Raw genomic sequence first — 19,102 nt, 5'->3', positions numbered from 1 at the left:
CCGATGTGCTGTCAATGGATTGAACCAAGGCATGCGAAGTGTCTGGGGTAAACCATGGAAAGTTTTGTGGGGCCTGGATGTGGAAAGGGAACTGTGGTTTCAATGCATTACACATGACAGCTAGAGACTGAGTGTGAACAAATGTGGCCTTTGTTGTCTTTTCCTAGCGCTATCTCGCGTGCGTGTAGGGGGAAGGGGGTGCCATTTCATGTTTGGCGGGCTAGTGACGGGAATGGCTGAGGGCAGCAAGTATGAATACATACATGTGTACATATGTATTTGCCTTTTTATGTATATGTGATGTCTCCATGGTTGTTTAATTTGTTTATGGATGGGGTTGTAAGGGAGGTAAATGCAAGAGTCCTGGAAAGAGGGTCAAGTATGAAGTCTGTTGGGGATGAGAGAGCTTGGGAAGTGAGTCAGTTGTTGTTCGCTGATGATACAGCGCTGGTGGCTGATTCATGTGAGAAACTGCAGAAGCTGGTGACTGAGTTTGGTAAAGTGTGTGGAAGAAGAAAGTTGAGAGTAAATGTGAATAAGAGCAAGGTTATTAGGTACAGTAGGGGTGAGGGTCAAGTCAATTGGGAGGTGAGTTTGAATGGAGAAAAACTGGAGGAAGTGAAGTGTTTTAGATATCTGGGAGTGGATCTGTCAGCAGATGGAACCATGGAAGCGGAAGTGGATCATAGGGTGGGGGAGGGGGCGAAAATTTTGGGAGCCTTGAAAAATGTGTGGAAGTCGAGAACATTATCTCGGAAAGCAAAAATGGGTATGTTTGAGGGAATAGTGGTTCCAACAATGTTGTATGGTTGCGAGGCGTGGGCTATGGATAGAGATGTGCGCAGGAGGATGGATGTGCTGGAAATGAGATGTTTGAGGACAATGTGTGGTGTGAGGTGGTTTGATCGAGTAAGTAACGTAAGGGTAAGAGAGATGTGTGGAAATAAAAAGAGCGTGGTTGAGAGAGCAGAAGAGGGTGTTTTGAAATGGTTTGGGCACATGGAGAGAATGAGTGAGGAGAGATTGACCAAGAGGATATATGTGTCGGAGGTGGAGGGAACGAGGAGAAGAGGGAGACCAAATTGGAGGTGGAAAGATGGAGTGAAAAAGATTTTGTGTGATCGGGGCCTGAACATGTAGGAGGGTGAAAGGAGGGCAAGGAATAGAGTGAATTGGAGTCATGTGGTATACAGGGGTTGACGTGCTGTCAGTGGATTGAATCAAGGCATGTGAAGCGTCTGGGGTAAACCATGGAAAGCTGTGTAGGTATGTATATTTGCGTGTGTGGACGTGTGTATGTACATGTGTATGGGGGGGGGGGTTGGGCCATTTCTTTCGTCTGTTTCCTTGCGCTACCTCGCAAACGCGGGAGACAGCGACAAAGTATAAAAAAAAAAAAAAAAAAAAAAAATGTATATGTGTTTATACATTGAAATGTATAGGTATGTATATGTGCGTATTTGGGTGTGTATGTGTATACATGTGTATGTGGGTGGGTTGTGCCATTCTTTCATCTGTTTCCTTGCTCTACCTCGCTAAAGCAGGAGAGAGCGACAAAGTATGAGAAAAGAGTAAAAGAAATATAACACAATTTCAAGGCTGTGCTTTGAGTAGGGATAGGGGAACGTATGGGTGCTGAACGCTTCAACAGGACAATCATTTAGTTGCCTTGCAGACATGATGGAAGAAAGGGCACCGGTTATGTGTATGTCACCACATTTGCCAATTTTTGCTGATATGATTACTTAGGCCCTCACATAAAAAATGCCGGCATACTCACTTAGCTCTTTCCAAAGCGCTAATGGTTTGGGCACATGGAGAGAATGAGTGAGGAAAGATTGACCAAGAGGATATATGTGTCGGAGGTGGAGGGAATGAGGAGAAGTGGGAGACGAAATTGGAGGTGGAAAGATGTAGTGAAAAAGATTTTGATTGATCGGGGCCTGAACATGCAGGAGGGTGAAAGGCGGGCAAGGAATAGAGTGAATTGGATCGATGTGGTATACCGGGGTTGACGTGCTGTCAGTGGATTGAATCAGGGCATGTGAAGCATCTGGGGTAAACCATGGAAAGTTGTGTGAGGCCTGGATGTGGAAAGGGAGCTGTGGTTTCGGGCATTATTGCATGACAGCTAGAAACTGAGTGTGAACGAATGGGGCCTTTGTTGTCTTTTCCTAGCGCTACCTCGCACACATGAGGGGGGTAGGGGGATGGTATTCCATGTCTGGCGAGGTGGTGATGGGAATGAATAAAGGCAGACAGTGTGAATTGTGTGCATGGGTATATATGTATGTGTCTGTGTGTGTATATATATGTGTACATTGAGATGTATAGGTATGTATATTTGCGTGTGTGGACATGTGTATATATACATGTGTATGGGGGTGGGTTGGGCCATTTCTTTCGTCTGTTTCCTTGCGCTACCTCGCAAACGCGGGAGACAGCGACAAAGCAAAATAAATAAGTAAATATTATTCATAATTGCCTCATGATCTCTTTTAAAGGGCCCTAGTCTTACTGCAAGACCCCTTTTCCAGGAGTTCTTGAAGCTCCAAGGCTATACTACTTCTATTAGCACAGAAGTGATGGACTGGACTTGTTTGGATGGAATGTCTTTTACAAGACTATTTCCTTTTGTCAAGAGATGTTGTTGCAGACTCACCGAAGTTGACTTTTCACAGCTGGATTCCAATAATGCCCTTCTCTTGTTTCAGGTGCATAATCATTAATAGTCATCCACCTTTGTAATCCAATTTAATTTTTACCCACATCAGTTTGGGGCTCACTTCATTATGCTTTCACACCCCCACCACTCTTCCTTCTTGCCCCCTCTCTAACTTCAAACTTTACTCCTAATACATTCACAAACTATTCTTTGCCTCTTCTCTTGAGCTTACTTTCACTCATATTTAAAACATCCAGTTTTCTCTCCTCAAACATCCTGTTGGTTTCTCCCTTCTCAACCTGGTTACATTCATACACCCTAGTCTCAGACTCTGAGGAGAATGATCCCTCCTCACTCGGCTCTTTCTTTTGTTCCAGGTTTTCCATCTGTCTGTATCTCTGACACCTATTCCCTTCAGGAACTTCCTCAAGGAGGTGGCCACTACAAAAGTCTCATAACTGGTGAACTCTAGTGCCACTTCTTAGCCTGTAGTGCCTCTCCCTAAACAGGCAATTGGCAGAGGGCAACTTGAGTGCAGTGTTTTCAGAGGCTTCTACCTAATGTTTCTACAAACTACCACTTCTTAATGTTGCATCCTGTGCTACTTCTACCATGCTCTCACCAAAAGTTACTATATATTACATCTACCTGATGTTTGTAACTAATGCTCCTGTCTAATGTTCTTACATACTTTTCCTGTTCATTACTCCTGCCATTTTGCCGGAGGCAGGGCTAGCACATAGCTCTCTCTGCTGGAAGATTTAGAATTCTGGAGAATGAGTTGTGTTGTCAAATGTCATATGTAACAAAGAGAGAATAATTTTGTGGACAGAATGCCAACAGTCCATATGTAGGTAAGGCAGAAAGAAAAGACTGCTACCTAAGTCAGTAGAGTGCAACTTGACAACCACTGAATTGGTGGCTCTACACAACCTTTCCTAATCCTCCAGATACCCACTTGGGTAGTAAAGGTAATATACTTCCCTGTTCAGTTGCTGGCTACCAACTACAACCTAACTCCAGGTTTTAGAAATTGAAATACATGGAGAGGAGGGTTCGCAGCTCCCAACTTTTGCCCTTGCCATTCTATGGCACACAGGGAATACATGGGAAATAGCCTTTTACCCTTATTCCTAAGTGTGAAAGAAGAATTATGGGTGTTTTATACAGCAAATTAGAAATATAGACCTGATTTATTTGTTTGTTTTTTTCAAGGATTATGATGTACTAGTATTCTTTTTCTTCGGTAATATGATGCTAGTAGAGAAAGAAGGTATTTCAAGGATTTTTTAGTCATGTATTTCATAGTGATGGTACAGTAAATTGATTTAAAAGCCATGTTCCTCAGTCAGTGTGGAAATGAATTTTGACTTATACCCCAGTAGGATATCTTCACTGTTGTCTGCAAGGCAGTTTTTCCTTATCTCTATAGAAAATTATTTGGTATGCAGGGTCCTATTGTTTCATGGCACTGTATAGAATACATCTTTAGTTTTTAAAGTTGGGTTATTCTCACTTAGATGGCTTATTAAGAATGTTAGTGAATGTAAACCTTGGGTTTCTTATAGATTGACCATCAGCAAGTGTAATATGTCTCCAGACAATTTTTACTGTGCACGTAGGATAGGGATCTTACAGTCAATTAGCTTTGAGATCATTGTGAAAGGCATTATGACTGAAAATCTATAGAATATTAAGAATTACATGTGAATTGCATTTCATGTGTGGCGGGGTGGTGGCAGAAATGAATGAAGGCAGCATGTATGAATAGGTACACGTGTAAATATATGTCTATGTATGTCCTCTGTTCTTAACGCTACCTCGCTATCGCGGGAAATGGCGAATAGTATGAAAAAAAAATATATATATATATATATATATATATATATATATATATATATATATATATATATATATATATATATATATATATATATAAGTGGTAGAGGATGTGTGGATCAGGTGTTTGCTTTGAAGAATGTATGTGAGAAATACTTAGAAAAGCAAATGGATTTGTATGTAGCATTTATGGATCTGGAGAAGGCATATGATAGAGTTGATAGAGATGCTCTGTGGAAGGTATTAAGAATATATGGTGTGGGAGGCAAGTTGTTAGAAGCAGTGAAAAGTTTTTATCGAGGATGTAAGGCATGTGTACGTGTAGGAAGAGAGGAAAGTGATTGGTTCTCAGTGAATGTAGGTTTGCGGCAGGGGTGTGTGATGTCTCCATGGTTGTTTAATTTGTTTATGGGTGGGGTTGTTAGGGAGGTAAATGCAAGAGTTTTGGAAAGAGGGGCAAGTATGAAGTCTGTTGGGGATGAGAGAGCTTGGGAAGTGAGTCAGTTGTTGTTCGCTGATGATACAGCGCTGGTGGCGGATTCATGTGAGAAACTGCAGAAGCTGGTGACTGAGTTTGGTAAAGTGTGTGGAAGAAGAAAGTTAAGAGTAAATGTGAATAAGAGCAAGGTTATTAGGTACAGTAGGGTTGAGGGTCAAGTCAATTGGGAGGTGAGTTTGAATGGAGAAAAACTGGAGGAAGTGAAGTGTTTTAGATATCTGGGAGTGGATCTGTCAGCGGATGGAACCATGGAAGCGGAAGTGGATCATAGGGTGGGGGAGGGGGCGAAAATTTTGGGAGCCTTGAAAAATGTGTGGAAGTCGAGAACATTATCCCGGAAAGCAAAAATGGGTATGTTTGAAGGAATAGTGGTTCCAACAATGTTGTATGGTTGCGAGGCGTGGGCTATGGATAGAGTTGTAAGCAGGAGGATGGATGTGCTGGAAATGAGATGCTTGAGGACAATGTGTGGTGTGAGGTGGTTTGATCGAGTAAGTAACGTAAGGGTAAGAGAGATGTGTGGAAATAAAAAGAGCGTGGTTGAGAGAGCAGAAGAGGGTGTTTTGAAATGGTTTGGGCACATGGAGAGAATGAGTGAGGAAAGATTGACCAAGAGGATATATGTGTCGGAGGTGGAGGGAACGAGGAGAAGAGGGAGACCAAATTGGAGGTGGAAAGATGGAGTGAAAAGGATTTTGTGTGATCGGGGCCTGAACATGCAGGAGGGTGAAAGGAGGGCAAGAAATAGAGCGAATTGGAGTGATGTGGTATACAGGGGTTGACGTGCTGTCAGTGGATTGAACCAAGGCATGTGAAGCGTCCGGGGTAAACCATGGAAAGCTGTGTAGGTATGTATATTTGCGTGTGTGGACGTGTGTATGTACACGTGTATGGGGGGGGGTTTGGGCCATTTCTTTCGTCTGTTTCCTTGCACTACCTCTCAGACGCGGGAGACAGCGACAAAGTAAAAAAAAAAAAAAAAAAAATATATATATATATATATATATATATATATATATATATATATATATATATATATATATATATATATTATCCCTGGGGATAGGGGAGAAAGAATACTTCCCACGTATTCCCTGCATGTCGTAGAAGGTGACTAAAAGGGGAGGGAGCGGGTGGCTGGAAATCCTCCCCTCTCGCTTTTTTTTTTTAATTTTCCAAAAGAGGGAACAGAGAAGGGGGCCAGGTGAGGATATTCCCTCAAAGGCCCAGTCCTCTGTTCTCAACGCTACCTCGCTAATGCGGGAAATGGCGAATAGTATGAAAAAAAAAAAATGTATATGTATGTATGCATTGAAATGTATAGGTATTTATATGTGTGTGTGTTGTGTGTGGGCGTTTATGTATATACATATGTATGTTGGTGGGTTGGGCCATTCTTTCGTCTGTTTCCTTGTGCTACCTCTAACGGGGGAGACAGCAACAAAGTATAAAAAAAAAAAAAAATATATATGTATATGTCTGTGTATGTATTTGTATGTATACGTTGAAATGTATAGGTATGTATATGTGCGTATTTGGGTGTGTATGTGTATACATGTGTATGTGGATGGGTTGGGCCATTCTTTCATCTGTTTCCTTGTGCTACCTCGCTAACGCGGGAGACAGCGACAAAGTATAAAAAAAAAAAAAAATATATATGTATATGTCTGTGTGTATATATATGTGTACATTGAGATGTATAGGTATGTATATGTGCGTATTTGGGTGTGTATGTGTATACATGTGTATGTGGGTGGGTTGTGCCATTCTTTCATCTGTTTCCTTGTGCTACCTCGCTAACGCGGGAGACAGCGACAAAGCAAAATAAAAAAAAATATATATATATATATATATATTATATATATATATATTATATATATATATATTATATATATATATATATATATATATAATATATATATATTATATATATATATATTATATATATATATATTATCCCTGGGGATAGGGGAGAAAGAATACTTCCCACGTATTCCCTGCATGTCGTAGAAGGTGACTAAAAGGGGAGGGAGCGGGTGGCTGGAAATCCTCCCCTCTCGCTTTTTTTTTTTTTTCTTTTAGCTGAGAGGGCACAGGCAGTTGAGGCCCAAATCAAGGCCATCCATTAATGCTTTATATGAGTGAGGAAAGATTGACCAAGAGGATATATGTGTCAGAGGTGGAGGGAACAAGAAGTGGGAGACCAAATTGGAGGTGGAAAGATGGAGTGAAAAAGATTTTGAGCGATCGGGACCTGAATATGCAGGAGGGTGAAAGGAGGGCAAGGAATAGAGTGAATTGGATCGATGTGGTATACCGGGGTTGACGTGCTGTCAGTGGATTGAATCAGGGCATGTGAAGCATCTGGGGTAAACCATGGAAAGTTGTGTGAGGCCTGGATGTGGAAAGGGAACTGTGGTTTCAATGCATTACACATGACAGCTAGAGATTGAGTGTGAACGAATGTGTTTTTTTTTGTCTTTTCCTAGCGCTACCTCGCAACGCGGGTGCATGACAAAGCAAAATAAAAAAAAATATATATATATTATCCCTGGGGATAGGGGAGAAAGAATACTTCCCACGTATTCCCTGCATGTCGTAGAAGGTGACTAAAAGGGGAGGGAGCGGGTGGCTGGAAATCCTCCCCTCTCGCTTTTTTTTTTTAATTTTCCAAAAGAGGGAACAGAGAAGGGGGCCAGGTGAGGATATTCCTCAAAGGCCCAGTCCTCTGTTCTCAACGCTACCTCGCTAATGCAGGAGATGGCGATTAAGTATAGTAGATATAGATAGTGATTACTTTCGAAACTGCAAGGTTAGATAACCTTTCAAACAACTTGAAAAAATGAATTTTGATGGTTGGAAATGAAAACTTACTGAGATTCAACATTAAAGGTTTCATTCCTGTGACACTAGCCATTTATCATTCAGTAATGCCAAAAAAAGAAAGTTTTAAAATTTTGTTTCCCATCATAGAATGAAAGAAATTCATATGAAGCTAATGTATATATAAAAAGTGAGCTAATTTTTTTTCTTTTAGCTGAGACAGCACAGGCAGTTGAGGCCCAAATTAAGGCCATCCCATTAACGCTTTATATAAGTGAGGAAAGAATGACAAAGAGGATAAATGTGTCAAGGGTGGAGGGAACAAGAAGTGGGAGACCAAGTTGGAGGTGGAAGAATGGAGCGAAAAAGATTTTGAGCGACCGGGGCCTGAACACACAGGAGGGTGAGAGACGTGCAAGGAATAGTGTGAATTGGAATGATGTGGTATACTGGGGTCAACTTGCTGTCAGTGGATTGAGCCAGGGCATGTGAACCATCTGGGGTAAACCATGTGTAGCAGGGGGGGCGACATGAATGGAGGATGTAGACAACCAAGTATGATTATGTACATGTGTATATATGTATATGTTTCCTTGCGCTACCTCGCAAACGCGGGTGACTGACAAAGCAAAATAAAAAAAAATATATATGTATATGTTGAAATGATAGGTATGTATATGTGCGTGTGTGGGCGTTTATGTATATAAATGTGTATGTGGGTGGGTTGGGCCTTTCTTTCATTTGTTTCCTTGCACTACCTCGCTAATGCAGGAGACGGCGATTAAGTATAATAGATATAGATGATGATTACTTTTGAAACTGCAAGGTTAAATACCCTTTCAAACAGCTTGAAAAAATGAAAACTTACTGAGACAACATTAAAGGTTACATTCCTGTAACTTGCCATTCATCACTCAGTAATGCCAAAAAAGAAAGTTTTAGAATTTTGTTTCCCAACATAGAATGAAAGAAATTTGTATGAAACTAATGGATATATAAAAACTGAGCTTTTTTTTTTCTTTTAGCTGAGAGGGCACAGGCAGTTGAGGCCCAAATCAAGGCCATCCCATTAATGCTTTATATGAGTGAGGAAAGATTGATAAAGAGGATATATGTGTCAGAGGTGGAGGGAACAAGGAGAAGCACACTATTCCTTGCATGCCTCTCACCCTCCTGTATGCTCAGGCCCCAATCACTCAAAATCTTTTTCACTCCATTCTCCCATGTCCAATTGGGTCTCCCACTTCTTGTTCCCTCCACCCCTGATACTTATATCCTCTTTGTCAATCTTTCTTCACTCATTTTCTCCACATATGTCCAGACCATTTCAACACACCCTCTTCTGCTCTCTCAAACAACTCTTTTTATTTCCACACATCTCTCTTACCCTTTCATTGCTTACTCGATCAAACCACCTCACACCAAATATTGTCCTCAAACATTTCATTTCCAATACATCTACCCTCCTCTGCACAACCCTATCAGTAACCCATGCCTCACACCCATATTATATTGTTGGAACTACTATTCCTTCAAACACACCCATTTTCCTCTATGAGATGATGTTCTCTCCTTCCACACATTCTTCTTCACTCCCAGAACCTTTGCCACTTCTGCTTCCATGGTTCCATTTGCAGCTAAGTCTACTCCCAGATATCTAAAACACTTCTACCTCCAATTTTTCTCCATTCAAACTTACATCCCTGTCATCATGTCCCTCAACCCTGATGAACCTAATGACCTTGCTCTTATTCACATTTACCCTCAACTTTTTCCTTTCGCACACTTTTCCAAACTCAGTCTCCAACTTCTGCAAATTTCTCACTCGAATCAGCCACTAGAGTTGTATTGTCGTTGAACAACAACTGACTCACTTCCCAAGCCCTCTCATCCCCAACAGACTGCATACTCTCCCCTCTCTCCAAGACTCTTACATTTACCTCCCTAACCACCTCATCTATAAACAAATTAGATGGCCATGGGGACATCACATACCCTTGCCGCAGACTGACATTCACTGGGAACCAGTCGTTCTCCTCTCTTCCTACTTGTACACATGCCTTACATCCTTGGTAAAAACTTTTCATTGCTTCTAGCAACTTAACTCCCACTCCATGTACTCTTAAGACCTTCCATGAAGCATCTCTATCAACTCTGTCATCTGCCTTCTCCAGATCCATAAATGCCACAACAAATCCATCTGTTTTTCCAAGTATTTCTCACACATTCTTCAAAGCAAACACCTGATCCACACATCCTCCACCACTTCTGGAACCACACTGCTCTTCCTCAATCTGATGCTGTGTACATGCCTTCACCCTCTGATTCAATACACCCTCCCACATATTTTTCCTAGGAATACTCAACAAACTTATGCCTCAGTAGTTTGAACACTCATCTTTATCCCCTTTGCCTTTGTACAGTGGCATTGTGCATGCATTATGCCAATCCTCTGGCACTTCACCATGATCCATACATACATTGAATATCCTGACCAACCAATCAACAACACAGTCACCACCATTCTTAATAAATTCTATTGCAATACCATCCAAACCCGCTGCCTTGCCAAATTTCATCGTATGCAAAGCTTTCACTACCTCTTTTCTCTTAACCAAACCTTTCTCCCTAACCCTCTCACTTTGCACACCACCCTGACCAAAACCCCCTATGTCTGCCACTCTGTCATCAAACACATTCAACAAACCTTGAAAGTACTCATTTCCTCACTACCTGTTATTACTTCTCCACTTGCCCCCTTCACTGATGGTCCCATTTGTTCTCTTGTCTTATGCATGTTATTTACCTCCTGCTGTTTCCTTTTATACATCTTTCAGTCATTTGCGCTCCTTTCTTGCGAGTATTTATTTATTATACCTGATTGCCATTTCACGTGTCAGCGAGGTAGCGCCAGGAAACAGACGAAGAAAGATCCATGTATACATATACACTCATACATGTACATATACATAAATATACATGTTGGAAAGGATCACAATTTGGACAATCACATGTTTACCAAATGGCGTCTTAGCTTCGTCTCTTTGATGTATATCAACTGACTTTTATTTCTCTCGTGTCTCCCCTGATGTGATGATTATTACACGAAAGTGCACTTGGGAACTTTTCGTGTTTCATTTTCCCCGTGGACTCATAGGAATAAATATACATGTACATATCAACATATATACATACATATACATACACAGTCATATACATATATACACATGTACATACATATTCATACTCGCTTGCCTTCGACCATTCCGGGCACCACCCCGGCCCACAGGAAACAGCATCGCCTGAGCCAGGTACCCATTTTATTGACCAACCCTCAGGGGTTGACGAACAGCTGAGTTAACTGTGGACTGACTGCTGTAACCAGGATTCGAACTTATACACTTGACCCTGGACAGCTTGTGAATGCGTCACGGTCAGGAATGTGGACCCCTACACCATCTGGGAGAGTTTACGTAGGCAGGAAGTTGGAAATGACATGTGTCAGGACAGTATGTGGTGTAAGGTAGTTTGATTGAGTTGATGGTAATAGGGTTAGAGAGAGGATTGGTAAAGAAAAGGATAGTAATAGGGTTAGGGAGAGAATTGGTAAAGAAAAGAGTGTGGTTGAGAGAGCTGAAGAGGGTGTGTTGAAGTAGCTTGGACATATTGAGAGAATGAGTGAGGAAAAGTTCTTAGATGGATATAAATTTCAGAATTGTAGGGGACAAAGAAAAGGGAGAGACTGAACTGGAGATGAAGGGATGAAATGGAAAAGATTTTGAGTGATTGGGACTTGAACGTACATTAGTTGAAAGATTTGCACAGGAATATAGTAGATTGAAATGATGTGGTATACTGGGTTGAAGTGCTGTCAATGGATTGAGCCAGAGCATGTAAAACAGCAAGGGGAAACCATGGAAAGGTCTGTGAGACCTGGTTGTGGAAAGGGGCTATAGTTTTTTGCACATTGCATATGACAAATAGAGAATGGATGTGAGTTAATGCAGCCTTCCTTTTGCCTGTCCCTGGAGCTGCCTCACTAATGTGGAAAACAGCAATCAATTACAAAAAAGTGTATATGTGTGTGTGTGTGTGTGTGTGTGATCAGGGGATGTATAAGAGAAAGCAGAATGGGGTCAAGAGGAAGGTGCAGGAGTTGGAAAAGAGGGCAAATGAGAGTCAGGATGAGTGGATATCAGTAAACTTTAGGGAGAATACAATGTTTTGGAAGGAGATTAATGATGTGTGAAAAACAAGAGAACAAACAGGAACATTAGTAAAGGGAGCAGAAGGGGAAGTTGTGGCAGTTAGTGATAAAGTGAGGTGATGGAGTGGGGATTGTGAAGGACTGTTTAATGGGTTTGATGTGAGGATGGTGAATGTAAGGTGTTTGTGTTGGGGTGATATGCAAAGTGAAAAAGTCATGGAGAGATGTTTGGTGAAGAGAGAAGAGGTTGTGAAAACCTTATGTAAGATGAAATTTGGCAAGGTGACATGAAGTGGATGATATTGCAGTTGAATTTATTAAGAAATGGGGTTACTGTGTTGATTGGGTGGCTAGAGTTTTTGATGTATGTATGGATTATGGGTAAGGTGCCTGAGGATTGACAGAATGCATGTATAGTACCATTGTATAAAGGGAGGGGTGATAAAAGGTGCGTTCAAACTACAGAGATATAAATGTTTTAGTATACCTGGTAAGTTGTATGGGAGGGCATTGATTGAGAGGGTAATTTCAGCAGTGTTAGAGGATGTTGAAGAATGTGTGAGAAAAACTTTGAGAAACATTGATTTGTATGTAGTTTTTTGGATCTGAAGAAGGCATATGTGAGGGTTGATCGAGATTTCTTGTGAAAGGTACTAATATATGGTGTGGGATTAAAGCTGCTAGAAGCAGTGAGAAGTTTTTGTCAAGGATGTAAGGCATGTTTATGAGTAGAAAGAGAGGAGAGTTAATGGTTCCAAATGAAGGCTGGTTGGTGGCAGGGGTGTATGGTATTACTTCGTTTGCTCAGTTTGTTTATGGATGATATGGTGAGGAAGGCAAATGTAAGTCTTGTAGAGAGGGGTCGAGTATGCAGTCTGTGGAAAATGAGAGGGCTTGGGAAGTGAGTCAGTTGATGTTTGTTGATGATATAACACTTGTTGCAGATTCAAGTGAGAAACTGCAGAAGTTGGGATTGAGTGTGGAAGAGTGTGTGAAAGGAGGAAGTTGAGAGTGAATGTGAATAAATGCAAGGTTATTAGGTACATAAGTGTTATGGGACAGGTTAGATGGGGTGTGAGTTTGAATGAAGAAAAATTGGAGGAAGTGAATGTTTTAGATATCTGGGACACAGCAGTGAATGGAACCACAGAAGCATAAGTGAGTCAGGGTGGGGGAGGGGGCAAAGGCTCAGGGAGCTCTGAAGAATGTTTGGAAAGATAGAATATTTTATGGATTTGGAGAAGGCATATGATAGGGTTGATTGAGATGCCTTGTGGAAGGTCTTAAGAATATATGTTGAGGGAGTAAAGCTGCTAGAAGCAGTGAAAGTTTTTGTTAAGGGTGTAAGGCATGTGCTCAAGAAAAGAGGGGTGAGTTAGTTCCAAGTGAATGTTTGTCCATTGCAGGGGGTGTGTGATGTCACCATAGTTATTCAGTTTATTTATGGATGAAAGGTGAGGGAGGCAGATGTGAGGGTCTTGCAGAGGGGGTGCGAGTATACAGTCTATGGGAAATGAGAGGGCTTGGAAAGTGAGTCAGTTGTGCTGATGATACAGCACTGGTGGCAGATTCGAGTGAGAAACTGCAGGAGTTGATGATTGGGTTTGGAAGTGTGTGCGAGAGGAGGAAGTTGAGAATGAATGTGGATAAGTGCAAAGTTGTTAGGTTCAGCAGGATTGAGGGTCAGGTTACTTGGGGTGTGCATTTGAATGGAGAAAAATTGGGGAAGTGAAGTGTTGCAGATATCTGGGAGTGGATATGACAATGAATGGAGCCATGAAAGCAGAAGCGAGTCATTGGATGGGGGAGGGGGTGAAGGTTCTGGGAGCGCTAAAGAATGTTTGGAAAGAGAGAATGATATATGGGAGGACAAAAATGAGTATGTTTGACAGAACAGTAGTCCCAACAATATTTTATGCATGCAAGGCATTGGCTGTTTGGAGGAGGATGGATGTGTTTGCAATAAAATGTTCGAGGACAGTATGTGGTGTAAGGTGGTTTGATCGAATGAGTAATGAAAGTTAAGAGAGAGGTGTGGTAATAAAAAGAGTGTGGTTGAGAGAGAAGAGGTTTTGCTGAAATGTTTTCAACATATGGAGAGAGTGAGTGAGAAGAGCTTGACAAAAAGGATATATATATTCTTTATACTTAATTTGTTTATGGATGGGGTTGTTAGGGAGGTGAATGCAAGAGTTTTGGAGAGAGGGTTAAGTATGCAATCTGTTGTGGACGAGAGAGCTTGGGAAGTGAGTTAGTTGTTGTTCGCTGATGACACAGTGCTGGTGGCTGATTCGGGTGAGAAACTGCAGAATGTGGTGACTGAGTTTGGTAAAGTGTGTGAAAGAAGAAAGCGAGAGTAACTGTGAATAAGAGCAAGGTTCTTAGGTACAGTAGAGTTGAGGGACAAGTCAATTGGGAGGTAAGTTTGAATGGAGAAAAACTGGAGGAAGTGAAGTGTTTTAGATATCTGGGAGTGGATTTGGCAGCGGGTGGAACCATGGAAGCTGAAGTGAGTCATAGGGTGGGGGAGGGGATGAAAGTTCTGGGAGCATTGAAAAATGTGTGGAAAGCGAGAACATTATCTCGGAAAGCAAAAATGGGTATGTTTGAAGGAATAGTGGTTCCGACAATGTTATATGGTTGCGAGGCATGGGCTATAGAGTTGTGTGGAGGAGGGTGGATGTGCTGGAAATGAGGTGTTTGAGGACAATATGTGGTGTGAGGTGGTTTGACTAAGTAAGTTATGAAAGGGTAAGAGAGATGTGTGGTAATAAAAAGAGTGTGGTTGAGAGAGCAGAAGAGGGTGTTTTGAAATGAATTTGTCTCATGGAGGGAATGAGTGAGGAAAGATTGACAAAGAGGATATATATGTCAGAGGTGGAGGGAACAAGGAGAAGTGGGAGACCAAATTGGAGGTGGAAAGATGGAGTGAAAAAGATTTTGAGTAATCGGGGCCTGAACATACAGGAGGGTGAAAGGTGTGAATTGGAATGATGTGGTATACCGGGGTGGACGTGCTGTCAGTGGAATGAACCAGGGCATGTGAAGCGTCTGGGGTAAACCATGGAAAGTTTTGTGGGGCCTGGATGTGGAAAGGGAGCTGTAGCTTCAGCGCATTATACATGACAGCTAGAGACTGAGTGTGAACGAATGTGGCCTTTGTTGTCCTTTCTTAGTGCTACCTCGCGCACATGTGGGGGGAGGGGGTTGTCGTCATTTCATGTGTGGCAGGGTGGCGATGGGAATGAATAAGGGCAGACAGTATGAATTATGTTTTTTTTTTTTTTTTTTTTTTTTTTTTTTTTTTTTTTTTCTCCCGCATTTGCGAGGTAGCGCAAGGAAACAGACGAAAGAAATGGCCCAACCCACCCCCATACACATGTATATACATACGTCCACACACACAAATATACATACCTACACAGCTTTCCATGGTTTACCCCAGACGCTTCACATGCCCCGATTCAATCCACTGACAGCACGTCAACCCCGGTATACCACATCGCTCCAATTCACTCTATTCCTTGCCCTCCTTTCACCCTCCTGCATGTTCAGGCCCCGATCACACAAAATCTTTTTCACTCCATCTTTCCACCTCCAATTTGGTCTCCCTCTTCTCCTCGTTCCCTCCACCTCCGACACATATATCCTCTTGGTCAATCTTTCCTCACTCATTCTCTCCATGTGCCCAAACCATTTCAAAACACCCTCTTCTGCTCTCTCAACCACGCTCTTTTTATTTCCACACATCTCTCTTACCCTTACGTTACTTACTCGATCAAACCACCTCACACCACACATTGTCCTCAAACATCTCATTTCCAGCACATCCATCCTCCTGCGCACAACTCTATCCATAGCCCACGCCTCGCAACCATACAACATTGTTGGAACCACTATTCATTCAAACATACCCATTTTTGCTTTCCGAGATAATGTTCTCGACTTCCACACATTCTTCAAGGCTCCCAGAATTTTCGCCCCCTCCCCCACCCTATGATCCACTTCCGCTTCCATGGTTCCATCCGCTGCCAGATCCACTCCCAGATATCTAAAACACTTCACTTCCTCCAGTTTTTCTCCATTCAAACTCACCTCCCAATTGACTTGACCCTCAACCCTACTGTACCTAATAACCTTGCTCTTATTCACATTTACTCTTAACTTTCTTCTTTCACACACTTTATCAAACTCAGTCACCAGCTTCTGCAGTTTCTCACATGAATCAGCCACCAGCGCTGTATCATCAGCGAACAACAACTGACTCACTTCCCAAGCTCTCTCATCCCCAACAGACTTCATACTTGCCCCTCTTTCCAAAACTCTTGCATTTACCTCCCTAACAACCCCATCCATAAACAAATTAAACAACCATGGAGACATCACACACCCCTGCCGCAAACCTACATTCACTGAGAACCAGTCACTTTCCTCTCTTCCTACACGTACACATGCCTTACATCCTCGATAAAAACTTTTCACTGCTTCTAACAACTTTCCTCCCACATCATATATTCTTAATACCTTCCACAGAGCATCTCTATCAACTCTATCATATGCCTTCTCCAGATCCATAAATGCTACATACAAATCCATTTGCTTTTCTAAGTATTTCTCACATACATTCTTCAAAGCAAACACCTGATCCACACATCCTCTACCACTTCTGAAACCACACATGTATATGTCTGTGTGCGTATATATATCTATACGTTGAGATGTATAGGTATGTGTATGTGCGTGTGTGGACATGTATGTATATGCATGTGACTGTGGGTGGGTTGGGCCATTCTATCATCTGTTTCCTTGCGCTACCTTGCTAACGCGGGAGAATGACAAAGTATAATAGACAAAATATAAAATAAATACTTAATTGCCGTCTCCCACATTAGCGGATAGCGCAGGGGAAACAGACGAAAAATGGCCCAACCCACCCACATACACATGTATATACTTAAACTACCACACATGCACATATGCATACATATACACTTCAACATATACTGACATATACTTATATACTCATGTACATGTTCATACTTCCTACCTTCATCCATTCCATCACCACCCCACCACACATGAAATAGTATCCCCTCCTTGCAGTGAGGTAGCACCAGGAACAGACAAAAAACAGGCTGCATTCATTCACACTCAGTCTCTAACTGTCATGTGTAATGCACCGAAACCACAGCTCCCTTTCCACAATCCAGGCCTTTTCATGGTTTACCCCAGATGCTTCACATGCCCTGGTTCAATCCATTGACAGCATGTCAACAAAAAGGATATATGTATCAAAACTACAGTGGACAAGGAGCATGGGGACACCAAAATGGAGATGAAGGATGGATTAAAAAAAAGGCTCAAGTGCTCAGGGCCTTAACATTGAGGAGGTGAAAGGTGTGCATGGGATATGAAGCATAAGAAGTACCTAGAGGAAACCATGGAAAGATCTGTGGGGCCAGATTGTGGATATGTTAGAGTATGGATGTGTGAATGAAGCCTTTTCCTTGTGTGTTTCTGGTGCTACCTTGCTAATGTGGGAAATGGTGAACAAATATGAACAGAAAAGAAAAGAACTATTTCTTTGAAATTACATGGAGTGTTTCTGGGTACTGTACTTAAGGTTGAATTTACTTAGAAATTAATTATTGATTAATATACTGAGTATGCTTTCAGTCTGACATTGTTAATTTTTCCTTCTACTCAAATGTTGATTGTGTTTAGATATTTGATAACCATTGTAATTTGATTCATTTGGTATCACATGTATATTTTTCTTTTCAGATGCAAGATTGTGCCAGTGATGGTGGTAATGGTGATGAAGGAAGACCTAAGATTAAAATAAAAAAAGAAAAGAAAGACAGATCAAAAAAGAAGAAAAATAAAAAAGATAACAGTAGTAGTAGTTCAAGTAGCAGTAGCAGCAGTAGTGAGAGTGATGGGGAAAGTTCACTGTCTGATTCTTCAAGTAGCAGTAGTAGTAATAGTGGCAAGACTAGTGGAAGTAACAGCAGTAGTAGTAGTAGTAGTGATAGTCACTCATCAGAAAATGAGATAAACATTATTAAAGAGAAGGCAAAGAAGAAAAAGAAAAGTTTGAGAGTAAAGGTAGAGAAGATGGATGAAGACAGAGTCGACACAAAGACAGTAACAGATGAAGAGGTAAAGTGATATATTTTTTATATGCTTTAAAAGTAAATTACATTTTTCTGATTATGCCTGAGATATGTGTACTTTATAGATTTATTAAAAGCACAATTCAGGTTGCACTAGGTATTAGGTTTCATGTGATAACTTTTTTTAGAGGGTGAAAGAATGCAGAAAATATGTGCATCTGTAGGTGAGAAGGTTACTAATATTATACATATGGTTATACAGAAAGATGTGTAGCATAGATCCAGGGAAAATAGAGAAGAGGATTTTTTTTATATGTTTTTGGAAAGGAGGATTATATTGGGTTATATATTTTTTTTTTTTTTTTTTTTTTTTTTTTTTTTTTTTTTTATACTTTGTCGCTGTCTCCCGCGTTTGCGAGGTAGCGCGAGGAAACAGACGAAAGAAATGGCCCAACCCCCATACACACGTACATACACACGTCCACACACGCAAATATACATACCTACACAGCTTTCCATGGTTTACCCCAGACGCTTCACATGCCTTGATTCAATCCACTGACAGCACGTCAACCCCTGTATACCACATCGCTCCAATTCACTCTATTCCTTGCCCTCCTTTCACCCTCCTGCATGTTCAGGCCCCGATCACACAAAATCTTTTTCACTCCATCTTTCCACCTCCAATTTGGTCTCCCTCTTCTCCTCGTTCCCTCCACCTCCGACACATATATCCTCTTGGTCAATCTTTCCTCACTCATTCTCTCCATGTGCCCAAACCATTTCAAAACACCCTCTTCTGCTCTCTCAACCACGCTCTTTTTATTTCCACACATCTCTCTTACCCTTACGTTACTTACTCGATCAAACCACCTCACACCACACATTGTCCTCAAACATCTCATTTCCAGCACATCCATCCTCCTGCGCACAACTCTATCCATAGCCCACGC

General features: G+C 41.5%; 1 protein-coding gene across 1 annotated transcript in view; it reads left to right on the top strand.

Moving 5' to 3' along the window:
- LOC139754417 (uncharacterized) overlaps positions 1–19,102 on the top strand; it is an 87,010-nt gene that overhangs the window by 17,977 nt on the left and 49,931 nt on the right. The window contains exon 5 of the mRNA XM_071671694.1: positions 17,758–18,195. Within this exon, the coding sequence (XP_071527795.1) occupies positions 17,758–18,195 (438 nt within the window). The remainder of the gene's footprint in view (positions 1–17,757; positions 18,196–19,102) is intronic.

The sequence above is a fragment of the Panulirus ornatus genome, chromosome 17 (genome assembly GCF_036320965.1).
Source record: "Panulirus ornatus isolate Po-2019 chromosome 17, ASM3632096v1, whole genome shotgun sequence".
In the NCBI taxonomy this organism is placed as follows: Eukaryota; Metazoa; Arthropoda; class Malacostraca; order Decapoda; family Palinuridae; genus Panulirus; species Panulirus ornatus.
Note: the sequence above shows the minus strand (reverse complement) of the source record. Positions and strands in the feature narration are given on the sequence as shown.